Source organism: Belonocnema kinseyi, chromosome 7 (genome assembly GCF_010883055.1).
Source record: "Belonocnema kinseyi isolate 2016_QV_RU_SX_M_011 chromosome 7, B_treatae_v1, whole genome shotgun sequence".
In the NCBI taxonomy this organism is placed as follows: domain Eukaryota; kingdom Metazoa; phylum Arthropoda; class Insecta; order Hymenoptera; family Cynipidae; genus Belonocnema; species Belonocnema kinseyi.
In genome coordinates, this window is record NC_046663.1 from 46819828 (window position 1) to 46838332 (window position 18505).

Genomic DNA, 18505 nt, shown 5'->3' on the forward strand with positions numbered 1-18505 from the left:
TTAATAATAAATAAATAATAATAATTCTCAATTTACCTTTTCCAGAATGCAAAGCGGTACGGTGACTTCTTGACGATGTGTACGGGTCACGATCACTATTATAGTTGCTTGTAGATGTTGACGTATGACGAAGATGAGCATCACTACGATAAGGACTGGAACCAGTTTTATTTGTACTTCTTGAAGTTGTACTGCTCGTTGAAACTCCGACGTGCACTCTTCTGCACACGGATTCCGTTCCGCTGTAGGCCGAAGAATACGCCAGCGCAGAACGCTATACAAATAACAATTAATTATTTTATGTTACTGAAATATACATTATAATGTAGCTTGCAAATAACTTGCAAATATAAACAGTTTACAAATTGACAAATAATATGCAGGCTGTCACAAAAGTCCCGGGACGGCTAAATATTTCATCAGGTGACATATTTTTTAGGCATGTCAAGGTCATTCTTGAAGTAACTTTCAATGAGCTTTATTTTGATCTTGACGACCTTCAAAATTTTTTCAACGTCAGTTTAAAAAAAATGGGAACCTCTTTTTTATATCGGCAATCGATAGAGCGGGAAATTTTACGTTGAAATATGTAACCAAGTCATAGGTTTCCATTAACAAAAGTTGACATTAAAAAAACCTTGAAGGTCACTCTAAGGTCATTTAAACTTAAACTAGGCCGCATACCTTCGGGAATAGAATTTTTGTACATTTTGTCCTAATTATTAACTTTAATAAGACATATTGAGCAGTGACCTCAAGCATGACCTTGACGGTAGCCTTCAAGGTAGTTTGAAGGTCAATTTTTTTCCATTGGAAAACCGCCTTTTTACATCGGCAATAGATATATCTGTAAATTTTACGTTCAAATCAGTAATCAGCAAATAGGTCCAATCTGATATAGAAAATTCTTCAATTTTGAAAATATTGAATAGAAAATTATTCATTTTTAAGATTTGTCATCAAAGATTCTTCAATTTAAAAGATGTATAAATCAAAATTTCTAAATGTGGATAATTTTGAAGATAAAGTCAAGACTTTTCAATTTTAATTATTCCAAATTCAAGAAATTTCAAATATAAATCATAATTATAATAGATTTTTTAATGTTAACCTTAAACCTTTCATAATTTTTAATTGAAAATTAAAAACATAAGAACTTTGTAATTTTTTAATTTACAATTCAAAGCCTTCAAAGTTCTACAATTTTAAAAAGGTACAATTCTTGAATTTAGAATATACAGAATTGAAAATTCTTCCATTTTTAAGATTTTACATTAAAAATTCTTCCATTTAAAATATGTATAAAATGAAATTCTTAAATTAGGTTGATTTTGAAGGTCAGTTTAAAAGACTTTTAATGCTAAATATTCCAAATTGAAGAAATTTCAAATTTAAATCATAAATATTACGGAATTTTTCATTGTAAATTTAAAAAATTATGAACTTTTCAAATTTTTAAGATTTACAATTCAAAGCATTCAAAGTGCTGCTACTTTAAAAAGATTTATTTAAAAATTCTCGATTTTTAACGTTTTTGTCAATAGTTTAATTTTGAAGATATACAATTGAAAATTCTTTAATTTTAACTAATTGGAACTTAAAATTTTTTAATTTTTAAAATTTATAATGGCAGATTCATTAATTTGGAATGTATATAGTTAAAAAAATTATTTTGAACATCTTTTTGGAATAATATGTTCAACTCTGAAGATCTACATTATAAAAAGCTTCAATTCTTAAAATTTGCAATCAATATTTAATGTTTATAATAGAAAATAAAGTAATTGTGAATGAAATTTGTTAAATAGTTCAATTTTCAACATTTAAAATTGAAATGTATTCAATTATATAGATTTCCAATCGAAAATTCGTTAAGTATAAACAGTAAAAATGACAGCGTTAATTTATTCTTTGCAAACTCTTATAATATTTTTCATATGTATCATATGTATCGTTATATAAAAAAGGGATTGGTAATTCAAGGTTTTTCAAATAGTAAGCAACTAAATCGCATTTAAAAAAACATGACTGAACATATTGAAACAAAAATATTTAATTTTAAATTGGCAAAAAATGTGTTACTTAATTTATGGATGGCTACTAAATAACTACGAAAGGTACTTTGAAAAATCTTACCGAATGTCCGTTTATATTTTGATTGCTACTTGCATTTCCCAGGCTGCCTTCTAACAATGGAGTTTTCTTTCCTAGGCACCTCAGAACGCTCAAGAATAAATTTCTTCTTACTCTACTATTGACGAAACAGTAGCCAATCAGACTAAAGGCAGCGTGAATGACGATAGCAATACTAAGTAAATATGACAAAGTCGGCGAATTTTCCGAGGCACTGAGAACGGCTAGAGTCCAAGTTGCTCCTAGTAATGGCAAGGAGGCGACTGATAACCATAAAAGTGTCCTTAAATTTCCGAAGCCCAATATATGTTCCTTTAGAGTAAAAGCTGCACGGACGGACATCATCAGTATGCAAAAATTCATGAAAATTGTGATGCAAATCGGGCCTATCAGTGCCCAAATCACGGTTTCGTAAATCGAGAGCCAACAGCTGTAACATAATATCGATCAATTTGATCCTATTTCATACACCTATATTAATTTCAGGGCTCGGATCGACTAGAAGGCTTGAAAAAAGTCACATTAGTTACATTCATTTTCTAGAAAATAGTTAAATTTTTGTCATAATAGTTAATTCTCAGCGAAGAAAGATGAGTCTTCAACCTAAAAATATGACTTTTTTACCGTAAAAGAGGAATTTTCAATGTAAAAAGTTCAAATTTGGAGAAAATCGAGTGCGAAGCACGAGATACGTGATTTTAATGTAGTGGTTAATGCTAGAGGAGCTTTAACGGAAGAGAATTCACAATCACCAAATTAGAGTTGTCGATGCTTTGACCTTTGAAGAGAGGTAATTTTATTGATAGTTTTTATTTAAAAACTCATTTTTTTAGTGCAAGATCCATCTCTTTAGTTCAAAATTGAACTTTTTTTCCAAAAGTTGTGTTGTTAGTGCTAAAAATGCATGTATTTTATTGTAAAAATGTTAGAAAACTAATCTTCTTGATCGAAAATTTAATTTTTTAGTTAAAAGTTAAACTACTTTGTTAATAATTCATTTTATTTTTTGAAAATCCATTTACAAAAAAAAAATGGTTGAAGATTGATCGTTCTTGGTTGGATCTTTTTTGGTTGAAACTTGAACTTTTTGGTTAAAAATTAATTTTATTGGTTAATAGTTTTAATTCACAAACTCATCTTTTCAGTGGAAAATCCAACTATTAGGTTAAAAATTTAAACTTTTTGTTGAAAATTTGTTTTTTTGTTTTTTCGAACGTTTATGTATTTTGCTGTAAACTTGTTTTTTCAGGTAGAAAACTAATCTTTTTGATTGCAAATTCAATTATTTGGTTGAAACTTAAACTACTTTGTTAAAATTTCATTTTTTAATTCATCTCTCTGAATGAAAATTTAACTATTTTGTTGATATTTTTTTGTATAGAAAATATATTTTTTCAACTAAAAACCGAAGTATTTTATTTTTGGTTGAAAAGTGATCATTCTTGGTGAAAAATTCGCCTATTAAATTTGTTATTGACAATTTATCTTTTTTGTTTGAAAGTTGAACTTTTTTGTTAAACATTCATTTTATTGGTTGATGTTGAAATCATTATTAATATTGTTGTTGAAAATTTCTTTTTCCATGATTGGTTTAAAATTTATCATTTTTATTTTAAAAACTTTACACTTTGGTTAAAAGCTCATCTTTTCAGTTGAAGATCCATCTGTTTGGTTGCAAATTAAACTATTCTCTTGAAAATTAGTTGTTTTTTTTTTGTTCGAAAGTTTATGTATTTTGCTGTAAACTTGTGTTTTCAGATAGAAAACTAATCTTCTTGATTAAAAATGCAATTAGGTGGTTGAAAGTTAAACTACTTTGTTAAAAATTCATTTTTTGTTAAATTCATCTCCCTGGGTGAAGCCAAAAAATCTGGTATACATAGTCGCCATTTATCAAGTCAGCCTAAATTACATTACAAACTGCAATACAAAATAGTGGAGTTTTGACCATTATTTATAAAATATATTATATATGTTCTCCAACATGTTTACATTGTCGAAAGTAAACATGTATATAGAACAACAGTATAACTCGCAGAGAATTTCATATAATTTTATTACGTGCTTGCAGAATAGGCTGCTTTTCTTTATTTTATCCCTAAAAGTGAAAATGTCAAAGCAAATTAAAATATACTTGCTACCATATTGTATGGAGAAGTCGAAATAATGCCACGTCTAAAAAAAATTGAATACTTTTTCATTTCGAGTTCTTGGCATTGAAAACCTCGCAGAGATAATGCTGAATCAACAAAAATAGGTTTCTAGCGAAGGTTTTACTGTGCCACCGTATTTCGTTACAAATTTAAGTTATACTTGTTCAAAAAACAACAAAAAACATTAATGTAAATTATTTTTCTTAAAAATTAGGTGTACGTGGATTTAGAGATCAGAATTCATACGAACTTTTTGTACGATTTGCCAAGCGCCGAAAACGCGCCAAATTCTGAATATGTTCATGAAAATTGTTTAAAGAATTAATAATTATCGTAAATATACACAGTAACGTCACACAAAACTACCAGGTATCAAGTTGATACGGCAAATGGATGAAAATAATGCAACATTTTGATATTTGTAATAAAATTTCAACTATTCAAAATAAAATCCGTTTCAAATTAAATCGTTAATCAGATATAAAAAGAATGTACTTTGTTCCGAAAATCAACCACTGTAATGTTTAAAATACATCTTTACCGAAGAAGTTCTGTTCACGATAGAAATTTAAGATTCTTCATTCGATTTGCGAAGGTCTAGCCATTCTAGTATCATGCAAAAAGTCGTCGGAAAAATATTCTTAGTTAATTCTGTAAAAAAAATGGAACCTATTCGTCTAAAAATAGCTGAAAGCCTATTCGCCGAAAAAGCCATAAGTATATTCGTTTAAAAATTGCCAAGCTCTGAATTTCTTTATCAAAATTATTTAAATAATTATTAATCATTCTTGTGAATTTACCGTTTTCTTTAAAATTGTTTAAGATTGCAATAACAGTTATAATTAAAAGGACGTCATATTATCTGAAAATGTAACTGAAAGTTGAATAAAATGAAATTTTAAGCGTTCATAATTTTGTTTTGTTAGTTAAAATAAGAAGGATCTAATTGTTTTTGAAAATGTAAATGAAAATAAATTTATCAATGTTCATAATTTGTATTGTTTATTATTCTAATGAGGAAAATTATTTTCGAACAAAAATTAGGCTGTATCAATTTAAAAAGAAACATTAAGAAATAAGCCAAAGTATTAATTAAAATTGTAATTATTTCTTTAAAAATAATAAGCTCAGGATGAAATCATATTTTTAATAGCTTAAGATTTCAAAAATAGTTGAAATAGTTAAATAACATTGTTCCGGAATATAGAGTGCACAATTCTGATTGATTTCTACAAATTCTTCACACAATCAAAATAAACTTTAAAGTTCAAACTAATTTTTAATAATAATTCAGTTAGAAGGATTCTAAATCTGGATTAAAAATATTTCTTTCTGAACTGTTAAACTTGTAAACTTGGATTACTTTCAAATGAGAGAAGTTTATTATTTATATTAATTCTGAACATCAGAAACATTCATTTTAAATACGTTAAACTTGAAATTACTCTACAACTAAGGGTTTAAATTCGAGACTGTATAATTCGGATATACAAATTTTTCATTTTAATATTAAATTTTCATTTTTTCGATCATTTAAACTTCACAGTCCGAAAATGCTCTCGAAACCGGAGAAGTAGGGTGTCTACACGAAAATATGATAATAATAGGCACATCAATTCATTTAAATTACGTTAATATAGATAGAATATTGAATGCAATATGAGTTTGAAAAAAACAATTGTTTTTTTTTTCAACCAAAACAGATGAATTTTTAATTAAATGGTCGAATTTTCAAATTAAATAAATTAAACTTGAAAGAAAAACTGTTTTATGGTTAACCACATAGTTGAATTTTCAATCCAAAGAGACGAATTCAACAGAACAGTTGGATTTTCGGTGAAAAAATACGATTTTAGAACAAAATAATGAAATTTTCAATTAAAAGATCGAATTTTTGAATAAAAGAAATTAAACTTCGACCAAAAGCAGTTGCATTGTCAACCAAATAGATGGATTTTCATTTAAGAGACAAAATTTCAGCGAAAAAGATGAATTTTTAACAAACTAATTGTTTGTTTAATTTTCAATTCAAGAGGATGAATTTTCTTTCTAAAAGGGCGAATATTCAACAAAACAGTTGTATTCTTGAGCAAATAAATGACGCTTGAACAAAATAATTGAATTTTGAACTTAAAATGATGACTCTTTAACCGAAAAAATGTATTTTAACAAAGTAGGTCAACTTTTAATCCCTAAGTGAAATTTTTTAATCAAAAAGACGAATATTCAACAAATAAAGATTTTTCAGTCAAGAAATAAAAAAAGTTCATCCAAAAGGTTGAACTTTCAATCGAAAAGAGGAATTTTCTGTAAAACAGGTGAATTTTAATTCGAAAAATAATAATTTTCAAGAAAAAAGTTCATTCTTAACTAAAAAGTTGCAAAAAAATGTGACTTTTAAGATCAGTTTCTTCTTACAGAATTTTTTTTTAGTTTTAAGTTGTATATTTAGGTTATGCTAGAGGGATAAAATTTTTTTAGGTGATTTTGGGATAAAATTCTGCGATTATCAGCGCAATCGGTCCAAATTTTCAAAAGAAATTTTTTTCTGTTTTTTTTTTCATGAACGATACGGAACTCAGACTCATTCCAATGAAATATTAGAAAATGTGATCCTGTCCCAAAATAAAAATGCAAATCATTTGAACTGTCTGTTTCCTAGTAGATAAATTCTATGCTCAAGAAGCTTTCCTCTTTCACAAAATTTATTTTGAAGAATAAATAAAGCTCTGTTATCAGAAGCCAAAAAAGCTAGTATATATAGCCTCCTTTTCTCAACTCACTTCTTACACGAAATTTAAAAAAATCAGTTTCCAGTTGTAAAAATGGAGTTTACCGCTGCAATTTTTCTGCTCGTATTCCTGTATTTCATCAACTTTCATCGTAAGTATAAAATAATATAATAATTATCATTCATAAAAAAATATTACATGTGCTATCAAACATGTTTACTTTGTCGAAAGTATATATGTATATGAAAAAATAGTATAACTGGCAGAGAATTTCATATCATTTTATTACGTGCGGGCAGAATAGTCTCACTTTCTTCATTTTATTCCTAAAAGTCGAAATGTCAAAGCAGATTAAAATGTAATTGATACCATATTGTATGAAGGAGTCGAAATTTTTCCACGTCGGAAAACGACATACTTTTTCATTTCAAGTTCTTGGCATTGAGGCATTGGTAGAGATAATGTTGAATCAACAAAAATAGAATTCTAGGGAAGGTTATTCTGTGCTATTCCGCATGTTATTAAAAATTGAAATTTTACTTGTTAAAACAAAGTTATCAATGTAAATTATTTTTCTTAAAAAATTAGGTGCAAGTGGATTTAGTGATCTGTATCCAAACCAACTTTTTGTACAATTTGGGGAATCCACTATTTTTAGAGGAACGTTCACTCCTTCTTGCAGCAGTGGCGAAATACCGAAATGGATGCAACCTGATGGAGAACATGCTGAAAGAAGCGTTAGAGGTTTTATACGAACGAAAAAGAATCAACAATCTGAAACAAGTCCTCTCAGACATGAAGGTAAACCTTTACATTATCTGAACCGTAATTTAGCTCCAAGCTACGCTGAACTACGTTTCGGAAACGAATGGTATCAAGTGAGAGGTTTCTCTATTTATATTCCCCGTCATCCCCATGACGTACTTCGGAATATTCTTAATTTTCCATTCAACGACCACTTTTATGTAAATGTACCAGGAGAACATGTTTATATTGGTAAATTAAAGAAAATTAAAGAGTCGGCGTTGCCTCTTGGTCCTGGGACACAGACGCGGACAGATGACAATGGTCACAATATTATATTTAAAATATGTACGGTTGAAACAATGAACGCCGGACGCCAGAACCCTTGAATATCTTGATGAAAATTGTTCAAATAATTAATAATTATTGTATCAACTTGATTCAGATTTTGAAATCAATTTTCTGGAATAAAATTTCAACTATTTAAAACATTATGAAATTATTTAATCCTTTCACCTAAATGTTTACCGATAATATTCGTTTGAAATTAAATTGTTAATCAGAAGTTAAAAAAAAGTATTTACTTAGTTCCGTTTATCAAAAATGAGTATTGCGTTTGGGGATGTTTGTTTGGAAATGTCAGTAAATCTTGATGAAGGACCGACTTGCAGACGAAGTTCTATTCACGATAGAAATTTAAGATTCTTTAACGGATTTTCGAAGGTCTAGTCACTTTAGCAAAAAAATTGAGTCTATTCGTTGAAAAATAGCTAAAAGCCCATTCGCCGAAAAATAACCGAAAGTATATCCGTTAAAAAATGGCCAAGCTCTGAATTAGTTTATGAAAATCGTTTAAATGATTAATAATGATTGAATTTGTAAAATTCGTAGGAAAGAGACATGAAAACCTTAAAAATAGTCAAACTCTGAATTTGTTTATGCAAATTGTTTAAATAATTAATAATTCTTGGGAATTTACTAAGGATCATACAAAAAGTAATCGGAAAGATATTCTTAGTTGCCTCCGTTTTCGTTAAAGATAAATGAGCCAAGGATGAACACATTTTTCTAATTTTCCAAACTTGTTTAAATTCTATGAACAATTCTAATTTTAATGTTTTCTAAAAAAAAAGCACAGGATGAGTTAATATTCTCAATTGTTTGAGATTGCACTACTAGTTACAAATAAAAGGACATCATATTCTTTGAAAATTTAACTGAAAGTTTTAAAAATTATTTTAAAAATAATTAGCTCAGGATGAACTCATGTTATCAATTGTTAAGATTTAAAAATTATTTTTAATTTGAAAGATATTACAGTCGTTGAAAATTTTAAAAAAAGAACTCGCAGCTGAAATTGTTAAATTTTTTTTTAAATTTGCATCAAGCTATTAAAATTTTGAAAAAATTTAGAAAAAGCACAGGATGAATGCATTAAAATGACTTAAGATTAAATCAATGTTTTCAAAAATAAAAATGAGACCCAGCCCAATCCTAAACAATCACAGTAACTTATCAGTATATCGATAATGCAAACTGATGCGATTCTAATAGAATAAATTAAATTTCCACCCAAAACCAGTTGCACTTTCAACCAAATAGTTGGATTTTCAATTAAAATAGATGAATTTCCAATGAATAAGATACATTTCTAACAAATTTGTTAAATTTTAATGTCAAAAAGAGCAATTTTCTTCAGAAGATAGTTAAATTTTCGACCAAAAACGATAATTTTCTGACATAAAAGATTGATTTTGAATCCAAGAGGATGAATTTTCTTTCTAAAAAATCGAATATTCAACAAAACCGATGAATTTTCAAATAAATAGATCACTTTTAAGCAAAATAATTGCATTTTTAACCTAAAAAGATGAATTTTCAAGTAAAAGAACTTAAAATTCAAACAAAAAAGTTGTATTTTCAATCCAATAGTAGAATTTTTAACCAACACAAAAAAGGAATTTTTTGGGAGACAGTTTAATGATCAGCCTGAAAAAGTTGAATTTTAAACAAATAGATCGTTTTCAACAAAGAAAGATGATTTTTAACCAAATAGTTTAATTTTCAAATAAAAAAATATACTTTTTCAACCCAAAATGGAATTCCCAAATTTTCGGTTAAAAAATTAAGTTTCAAACAAAAAAAAGTTCAATTTTGAAGGAAAAGGGTGAATTTAAACTAAAATTATGAAAATTTTCAATCCAAAAGGGTGAATTTTCTACACCAAACGACGGGTCCTCAACAAAAAATAATTTAATTTTCGACCAAAAAAGATGAATTTTCTATAAATAATTAAACTGCTAACCTAAAAAGAAGGATTTTCAACCAAATCATCGAATTCTCAACGAAAATCAGTTCAACTTCAAACAAAAACAGTTGCATTTTCAACCAAGAAGTGGAATTTTCAAACATTTTTAGCCAAAAAGGCGCATTTTTTATAATATAGTTTAATAATCAATCTGAAAAATTGAATTTTCATCAAACAGATCGCTTTCAACCAAGAAAGATGATTTTTTAATTGAACATTTTAATTTTCAAATAGAAAAGATACATTTTCAACCCAAAAAGGAATTCCTAAATTTTCGGTTAAAAAATTAAATTTCAAACCAAAAAGTTGATAATTTGACAAAAAATACGAACTTTCAACAAAATAATTGAATTTTCTACGAAAATTATAAAATTTTCAAACCAAAAAGACGAACTTTTAACAAAACAGTTGTATTTCAAGTTCACAAGATGATTTTTCTCACAAAAAATAATATAATTTTCAAAGCAAAAGATGAACTTTTAGAAAAACAGTTCAATTTTAGGTAAAAAAAATTTTTTTTCTACAAAATAGAAAAGTTCATTTTAAACGAAATAGCTCGAATTTTCTACCGAAATAATCGAATTTTTCGACCGGAAAGACAATTTTTTAAGAAAAAAGTTGAATTTTTGAGCCGATAATACGAATTTTCTACAAAAACGATGAATTTTTAACAAAAAAGAAAAATAAAACTTTAAATGGGAATATACGCAATCAAAATGCTGTTCTATTTTAAACGCTAGTATTCAAAAAATTCTAGTTATAAAGCTTTAATGAAAAATTATTCAACATTTAATCTTTTCAATTAAAATGTTATGATTTTTTAGGTTTAAGTTTCCATTTTAAAACCTCTATTGTGTTTAAAGGTTGAAACCAAGTATAGCGAACTCCTGAGAAAATCTGAAAAAAAGTCGAAAAAAGTCGCACGACCGAGCCTTGGAATTTGAAAAACAAAAGAATTAAATACATAAGTAAAATAAACTCACAAGTAAAAGTTTCCATATTGGTCCGCTCTCACGCCAATGGTCAATCCGACTATAATAGCTGGAAATCCATAACCCATAGTATAATAAAATCGCATTTGTCCGTGATTAACGTCTCTCATTTCTGTTAACATTCTATACAAATGAACAGAATCCACCAGAGTCCAAGCGAAAGCACTCAGCCAAGCGTAATGTAAGCCAATGGCAGTCAATTTGCAAGTAAATTCATTGGCAATCAGTGGATTTCTCGCTTTTAAAGCGACCAAATAGAGCAATTCACCCACAAAGACACAGAAAACTAAATTCTTGTGGATGCTATTGGAATTGGTCGCAGTGCCGCGAATAAGAGCCAAAATAAGTAAAGCTGATAGTAATAATGGCAGTGCGAGCATGAATGCACTGTAACTCGTGACATCCTCCAGCAAGGACGGCTCTGGCACGTATTCGAGATCTAAAACGTCGGTTAATACCGCAAATGTTGATAAAGTCAGGCACGAGCAGTTCATCATCTTTCCTGATGTTAAAATCGTATCATCGTCGACCTCAGTAGTGCAACCCATTCGACTCCATTCGCCAAACCTAGAAGAAATTAACAAATTAGGGAATTAAAAATTAACGATTAACAATTTTAGATTTTAGAAGATTAACAATTTAGGCAGAAGTGTGGCGGAACCTTTTTTCTCTGGGTTGGGACAAGAGAATGGACTTATAATATTGAATGGAACAATTTGTTCATAGCATAATAATATTATACCAAATACAAATTGTACATAAATAAGTATAAATAAACAATAAATGATACAGTTATGGAATTCATATTGCCAAAGATTTCACAAAGATTTCAATAATTTCACAAATATTACCAAATATTTCAAATATTTAATCAAGACTTTGGATAGTTGTTAACGATTTCACAAAGACTTCAACGATTTCGCAATGATTTCAAACAACTTAAAAAATATAACAAATACTTCAAAAGTATTTTTAACTGATTGCAATGATTCCCCAAAGATTTCGTAAAAACTTTAAATTTTTCGCAAAGATTTCAATGTTTTTTTTAAAGATTTGAAAAATATACTAAATATACTTCAACAATATTTTGAAATAATTTTGATGATTTTCCAAAGATTTCAAAGATTTCGTAAAGATTTGCAATATTTCAAAAAGATTTCGGATAGATTAAAAAGATTTTCCAGAGGCATACATGATTTCCCAATGATTCCACAAAGATTTCAATAATTTCACAAATGTTTTAAAAATATTTCAAAGATTTCTAATGATATCTGAAAGAATTCACCAAAATTTAAATGATTTTCCAAAGATTTAAATAATTGCAAAAATATTTTAAATATTTTATAAAGATTTCTATGATTTCCCAAAGATTTCAAAGATTTTAAAAATATTGCAATGCTTTCAAAAATATGATCAAATAATTATAAAATATTTGAAATATTTTTCAAAGATTTTCAAAGATTTCACAAAGATTTTGGATAGTATTAAATGATTTCACAAGTACTTCAAAGATGTCGCAAAGATTTCAGTAATTTGAGAAATATAACAAATACTTCAAACATATTTTCAAAGGATTGCAATACTTTCTCAAAGATTTCGTCAAGACTTTAAATATTTTGCAAAGATTTCAATGATTTCCTAAAGATTTCGAAAAGATGAAAAAGATTTCAATGATTTTCTGAGGATTTCAATCATTTCAAAAATATTGTCATATAATTATAAAATTCTTGAAATATTTAGCAAAGATTTCACAAAGATTTCAACAATTTCAAAATATACCAAACACTTCAAAAATATTTTCAAAGGATTTCAATGATTTCCCAAAGAATTCGTAAAGACTTGGAATATTTCGCAAAGATTTTGGATAGATTTACAAGATTTAACAAAGGTTTAAAATATTTCAATGATTTTTTTAAAGGTTTCAACAAATTTCAAAAATATACGAAATAGACTTCGAAAATGTTTTCAAAGAATTTCAATGATTTCGCAAAGATTTCAAATATTTCGTAAAGATTTGGAAAAGATTTAAGAAATATTTCAATGCTTTCATAAAAAATATTATCAAATAATTATAAAATATTTTTAATATTTTTCAAAGATTTTCAAGGATTTCAACGAAATTTCAATGATTTCCCAAAACTATCAAAAATATTTGAAAGGTTTTGCAAAGATTAAATAGATTAAAAATATATCACAGACTTCAATGATTTCCCAAAGATTTAAAAAATTTCGCAAAGATTTTGAATATTTCGCAGATTTCAATAATTTTTACAAATATTACGAATATTTCAAAATTATTTCAAATATTTCGCAAAGATTTCACAAAGATTTTGGATAAATTAAAAATATTTTCCAGAGGCATACATGATTTCACAAAGATTTCAATAATTTCACAAATGTTTCAAAAATATTTCCAAAGATATCAGAAAGATTTCTAAAAAATTTAAGTGATTTCCCAAAGATTTAAAACAATTTCAAAAATATTTTCAAAATATTACAAAGATTTATATGGTTTCCCAAAGATTTCAAATATTTCATAAAGATTTCGAAAATATTAAAAAGATTTCAATGATTTTCCAAAGATTTCCAAGGTTTTAAAAAGATTTCAAATATTCGGCAAAGTTTTTCGGATAGATTAAGAAGATTTGACAAAGGCATACATTATTTCACAAAGACTTCAGGTAGATTTTTGGAAAAATTCAAACTATCTGATGAATTTAAACATTCGATTTCAGAGTAACCCTCATTTGCGTGTAAAAAACCATAACAAAATATACCTACCCCTCCCCTTTTATTGTACATAATTTTTATTTTCCAAAACTATGTTGCTAGTTATTGCTAGTAAAATTAGGCAGGGTGACCGAAAATTACCTTTTCAAAATTCCCTGATTTTTCCTTGAATTATTTTTTTAACTTTTCTTGATAATTATTAACATTCAGATGTCAGCATTTTAATCTTGTAATAATTTTTACATGGAATCTTTTATAATCGGAATAAAACAGTAGTTCAGATACAAATTTTAAATTGTCAAATTTATTAATTTACTTTATACAAAGAAAATTTCTTTTCTACTATAAAATATCGCTTTTTAACAAAATACTTAAATTTTCAACGAAAGAATTAAATTTTTAACATAATAATTGATTTTTCAACCTAAATAAATAAATTGTCAATAAAAAAAGTGTCATAATTTATATTTCATTTAAAAAGTATGAAAAATGTATACAAAAAAAATCATTTTTAAACCAAAACAACGAATTTTCAACAAATAAAGATTCTTCACTCAAGAAGGAAATAAAAGTTTATCTAAATTGTTAAACATTCAAGCCAAAAGACGAATTTTCTTTAAAAAAATTAAATTTTCAAACAAAAAATATGACTTTTTAGTAAAAAAATTAATTTCCACGAAACTGATGCATTTTTAACCATTAGAAGTGGAATTTCAAACCAAGAAAATTGTTTTTTTTTTACCAAAAAAGAAGAATTTTCAACTAGAAAAGATCAATCATAAAAAAATGAAAGTTAAATTTACAGTTAAAAAATTAATTTTAAACCAAAAAAGGCTTTTACGCTAAACAGTTAAATATTTAAACAAAGACATAAGTCTTCCATCAAAAAATTAACAATGTAGTGTTTTTAAATTAAAAAGGTAAATTTTCAAAAAATAACAGAATTTTCTGTTAAAAAAGACATCGGTTAACTTTTCACGATCAAAATATTAATTTTTAAACAAGAAATAAGTTTATACTAAAAAAATTGAATTTTCAATCCAAAAAGATAAATTTTCAACCAAAATGGTTGAGTTTTTAACAAAATTGTTGAATTCTCTACCAAATAGTTGCATTTTTATCAAGAAAGATGAAATTTGTACTAAAATAGAGAAATTTTTAATAAAGAAACAACCAATTTTTTAATGTTGAATTTTCATCCACTGAAGATTTCAATTCTCTTTTCACCACCAAAATATTAAATTGAAACAAGTAAATTATTTACAAAATACTTACGTTTTAAAAAAAACAGCAGAATTTTTAACCAAAACCTATGACTGTTTAACAATATTGTTAAATTTCCAATCAAATAGTCGCATTTTTGTACAAGAAAAATAAAAATTCTACTAAAACAGGTGAATTTTTAAATCCAAAAGACAAATTTTCCCAAAATTTCACAAGATTTTTAACAAAACGGTTGCATTTTTATACAAGAAAGATGCAGCAAAAGTTCCAACCAATCAAATGAATTTTTAGCAAAGTTTAGATCAACTTTCAACCGAGTAGTCAAACCTAAACCAAAATAAGATAAATTCTCGAAGAAAAATTTAATATCGGAATTTTCAACTAAAAAGGATCAATTTTCTAGTTAAAAATAAAATAGTTCAATTTTACGTCGGGAATAATTTACAAAAAAAATGAGTATTTAACAAAATAGTTAAATCTTTTGTAGTAGAATACTAGACTTTAGTTAAATGGTAAATAAATTTAAAAAAGACGAATTTTCCAAAAAAATAGTTAAACAAAAAAGTGAATCTTCAACAAAGCAGTTGAATTTTTAACCAAGTAGTTAAATTTTAAACCAAAAGGAATGACATTAATAAAAAATAGTAGAATTTTTAAACAAAAATAGTCAATTCGGAATCAAAAATATAATAATTTAATTTTTAATTTTTAATTAAATTAAAAAATTTATTTTATTTAATTCAGTTCGCATTTAAGCGAAAAAAGAGAAACGAGGGGAAGCTTCCTGAAAATAAATGGAAGAAGAGGAACTCTATAAAAAAGGGAAAAAAGAGAGGAAAATAGCTGGAAATCTGCGTTGAGTAATAATTACCCTCTTGCCGTGCTCCAGTGTACACATTGTGGATTTGTGCGAGTTTTCGTACCATCATCTTCGCTAAGCCACAAACGTACTTGCACTGGGTACTGTAGAGGAACTCCACTTAAAAATTTGTAACCATCTTCTGATGGAATCAAAACCGATACAGTTACAACTGGTGATCCAACTGCCACTTCGACTCCCCATCTGACTGTCACGGAGTCATCAAATCTACACAAATTGCAATATTTATTGAAATATTAAATATTAAAAACAACGCACATCAGGTTTCAAAAATTAACAAATTCAGGATAAACTCATAAATTCAAAAAAATTCAAATTAAATTCCAAAGAATTCAAATGAATTGGAACAAAATTTTGTAATCAAAAAATTTTCATTGATTTCCGTGAGATTTGAATTAATTTAGAGGAATTTAATATAAACAATAAGAATTTGGTGAAATTCATAAAAATTCACGATGAGTTTAAAAGAATCTAGGATAAATAAAATGCTCTTTTTTAATTAAAAAAATCCATTGAATATAATAGAAATGAATGAATTTCTAATAATTCAAGTAAATTAAAAAATTCGAGAGAAACCCTGCTAATTTCTAAGTAAAGAAATAAATAATGACTACAGAACAATTCAAGTTAAGTTCAAAAGAACTCAAATGAATTGCAACATTTTTAAAGTCGAAAAATTTCTATTAATTCCAATAAAATTTTAGTGAATTTAGAGGAATTTAAGGGGAATGAGAAAAATTCAATGATATTCGTGAGTAAAATCAAGGTCAATTTTAAAAGCAATTAAGCGAATTAAAAAAAAAATTAAAAAGTTAATTGAATTGAGTAGAATTGAGTAAATTTATAAGATTTCAAAAGAATGTAAAAGAATTCAAAATAAATTAATAAAAATGTAGGGCAAAATAAAAATGATATGCCAAAAATATTTGAAAATATTTTGAAATATTACATTAATACTTTGAGAGATTTAATATTTCTTAAAATAATTGAAAACCTCGGAAATATTATAAAATCCTGTAAAATCTTTTAATACAAGTATTTAAAAAACCTTATAGGTCCTGTAAAATCGTTCCATATCTTCCGAAAGTCTAAACAATTCTCTATCCTAAAATATTTCAAACGATTTGAAATCCCTTCAAATTAATTAAATGAAGACAAAAACACCCTTAAGTATTTCAATTAAAACAGACCTCAAAGTTAATTCAAGTTCAATGCAAAAGTATTCAAATGAATTGAAACCATTTTAAAGATAACCAAAAATTCCATTAATTTCAGTAAAATTGGAATGATTTTAAAGGAATTTAATGGTAAATGAGAAGAATACGACAAAATTCATAAAAATTTAAAGTGAATTAAAAACAAATTCGAATAAATTCTAAACACTTGATTAATATCAAAAAACGACATTAAATTCAGTAGAATTCAGGACCGATTGAATAAAATTTTTTTTTTAATCCATTAAATTAAATATAATTGATTGAATTTAGAAGAAATCAAGTAAATTTAAAAATTCAAGAGAATTCCAAAGAATTTAAAAGACTTCAGAGTGAATTAAAACAAAAGTCCGAGAAGTGACTAATGACTAGAAAAGAATTCAAATTGAATTTAAAAAAATTCAAAATGAATGGAAAAAAATTTGTAATAACAAAATTGCATTGATTACAATAAAGTATGAGTGAATTCAGAGAAATAAGGATAAATTATATAAAAACTTTTGAAAATAAAAAAAATCACTGAATTAAGTAGAATTGAGTAAATTGAGAAGAATTCAAGTAAATTAAAGAAATTCATAATAATTTCTAAAATTAAAATAATTCATGATAAATTAATAAGCATTCAGGATGAATTCCAAAAAATAATTTCAAATGTCTTCAAATATTTGAAAACCAACTATATTTCTAACAGGAAAGGGACTAATAACTACAAAACAATTCAAAATAATTCAAATGACTTCGATATAATTGTAAAAATCGAAAAAATTACATTTATTTCAGTTAAAGTTGAGTGAATTTAGACGAATTTAAGGACAATGAGAAGAATTCAATGAAATTTATAAAAACCAAGCTGAATTAAAAAAAAAAAGTTGATTGAAAAAATTTAATTAAAATCCACTAAAATATTATAAAGTCCCGCGAAAACTTTTGAAAGATCTGTAAAATCTGTAAAATCGTTCGATATCATCTGAAATTCTAGAAAATGCTTTATCCTAAAATATTGCTTGGAAATTCCTTTGAATTTTGAAAAGTGCCCTAAAATTTTAAAAATTCCTTCAGATTATTGAAATCTATTAAAAATTTCTCGCAATCTTTAAAAATGCCCTAAAATATTTCAAAATAATTCAAGACAATTCAGATATAAGTAAAGAATATATATTGAATAGCGATTAACCCATGTGATATTTATTGAAAGAAACGTGACTATATCTTAAGAATGTAACTAAAAAAGTGATTTGATAAAAAAAGTAACTAATAGTGACTGTGTGGCAAGCCTAGTTTTTTTTTACTTTTTTCAGAAATTACCTTATTTGCTCATTTTTTTCAAAATCACTGACTGTTGCGGGGAGACCGTTTTAATAAAAGAAAAGAAATTCCCGGTCATTTCCCGGTTCG

The 18505-nt window shown here is 26.3% G+C and overlaps 1 protein-coding gene across 4 annotated transcripts in view; it reads right to left on the reverse strand.

The window, feature by feature from the left end:
- LOC117176245 (protocadherin-like wing polarity protein stan) overlaps window positions 1-18505 on the reverse strand; it is a 77618-nt gene that overhangs the window by 16210 nt on the left and 42903 nt on the right. For all 4 annotated transcript variants that reach the window (XR_004467593.1, XM_033366394.1, XM_033366393.1 and 1 more), the window contains 4 exons: window positions 15888-16103; window positions 11054-11629; window positions 2137-2563; window positions 37-274 (listed from right to left, as the gene is read on the reverse strand). Coding sequence is in view for 3 of the 4 variants with exons in the window: in XM_033366394.1 (XP_033222285.1) it covers window positions 37-274; window positions 2137-2563; window positions 11054-11629; window positions 15888-16103 (1457 nt within the window). In the remaining variant the exon portion in view is untranslated. The remainder of the gene's footprint in view (window positions 1-36; window positions 275-2136; window positions 2564-11053; window positions 11630-15887; window positions 16104-18505) is intronic.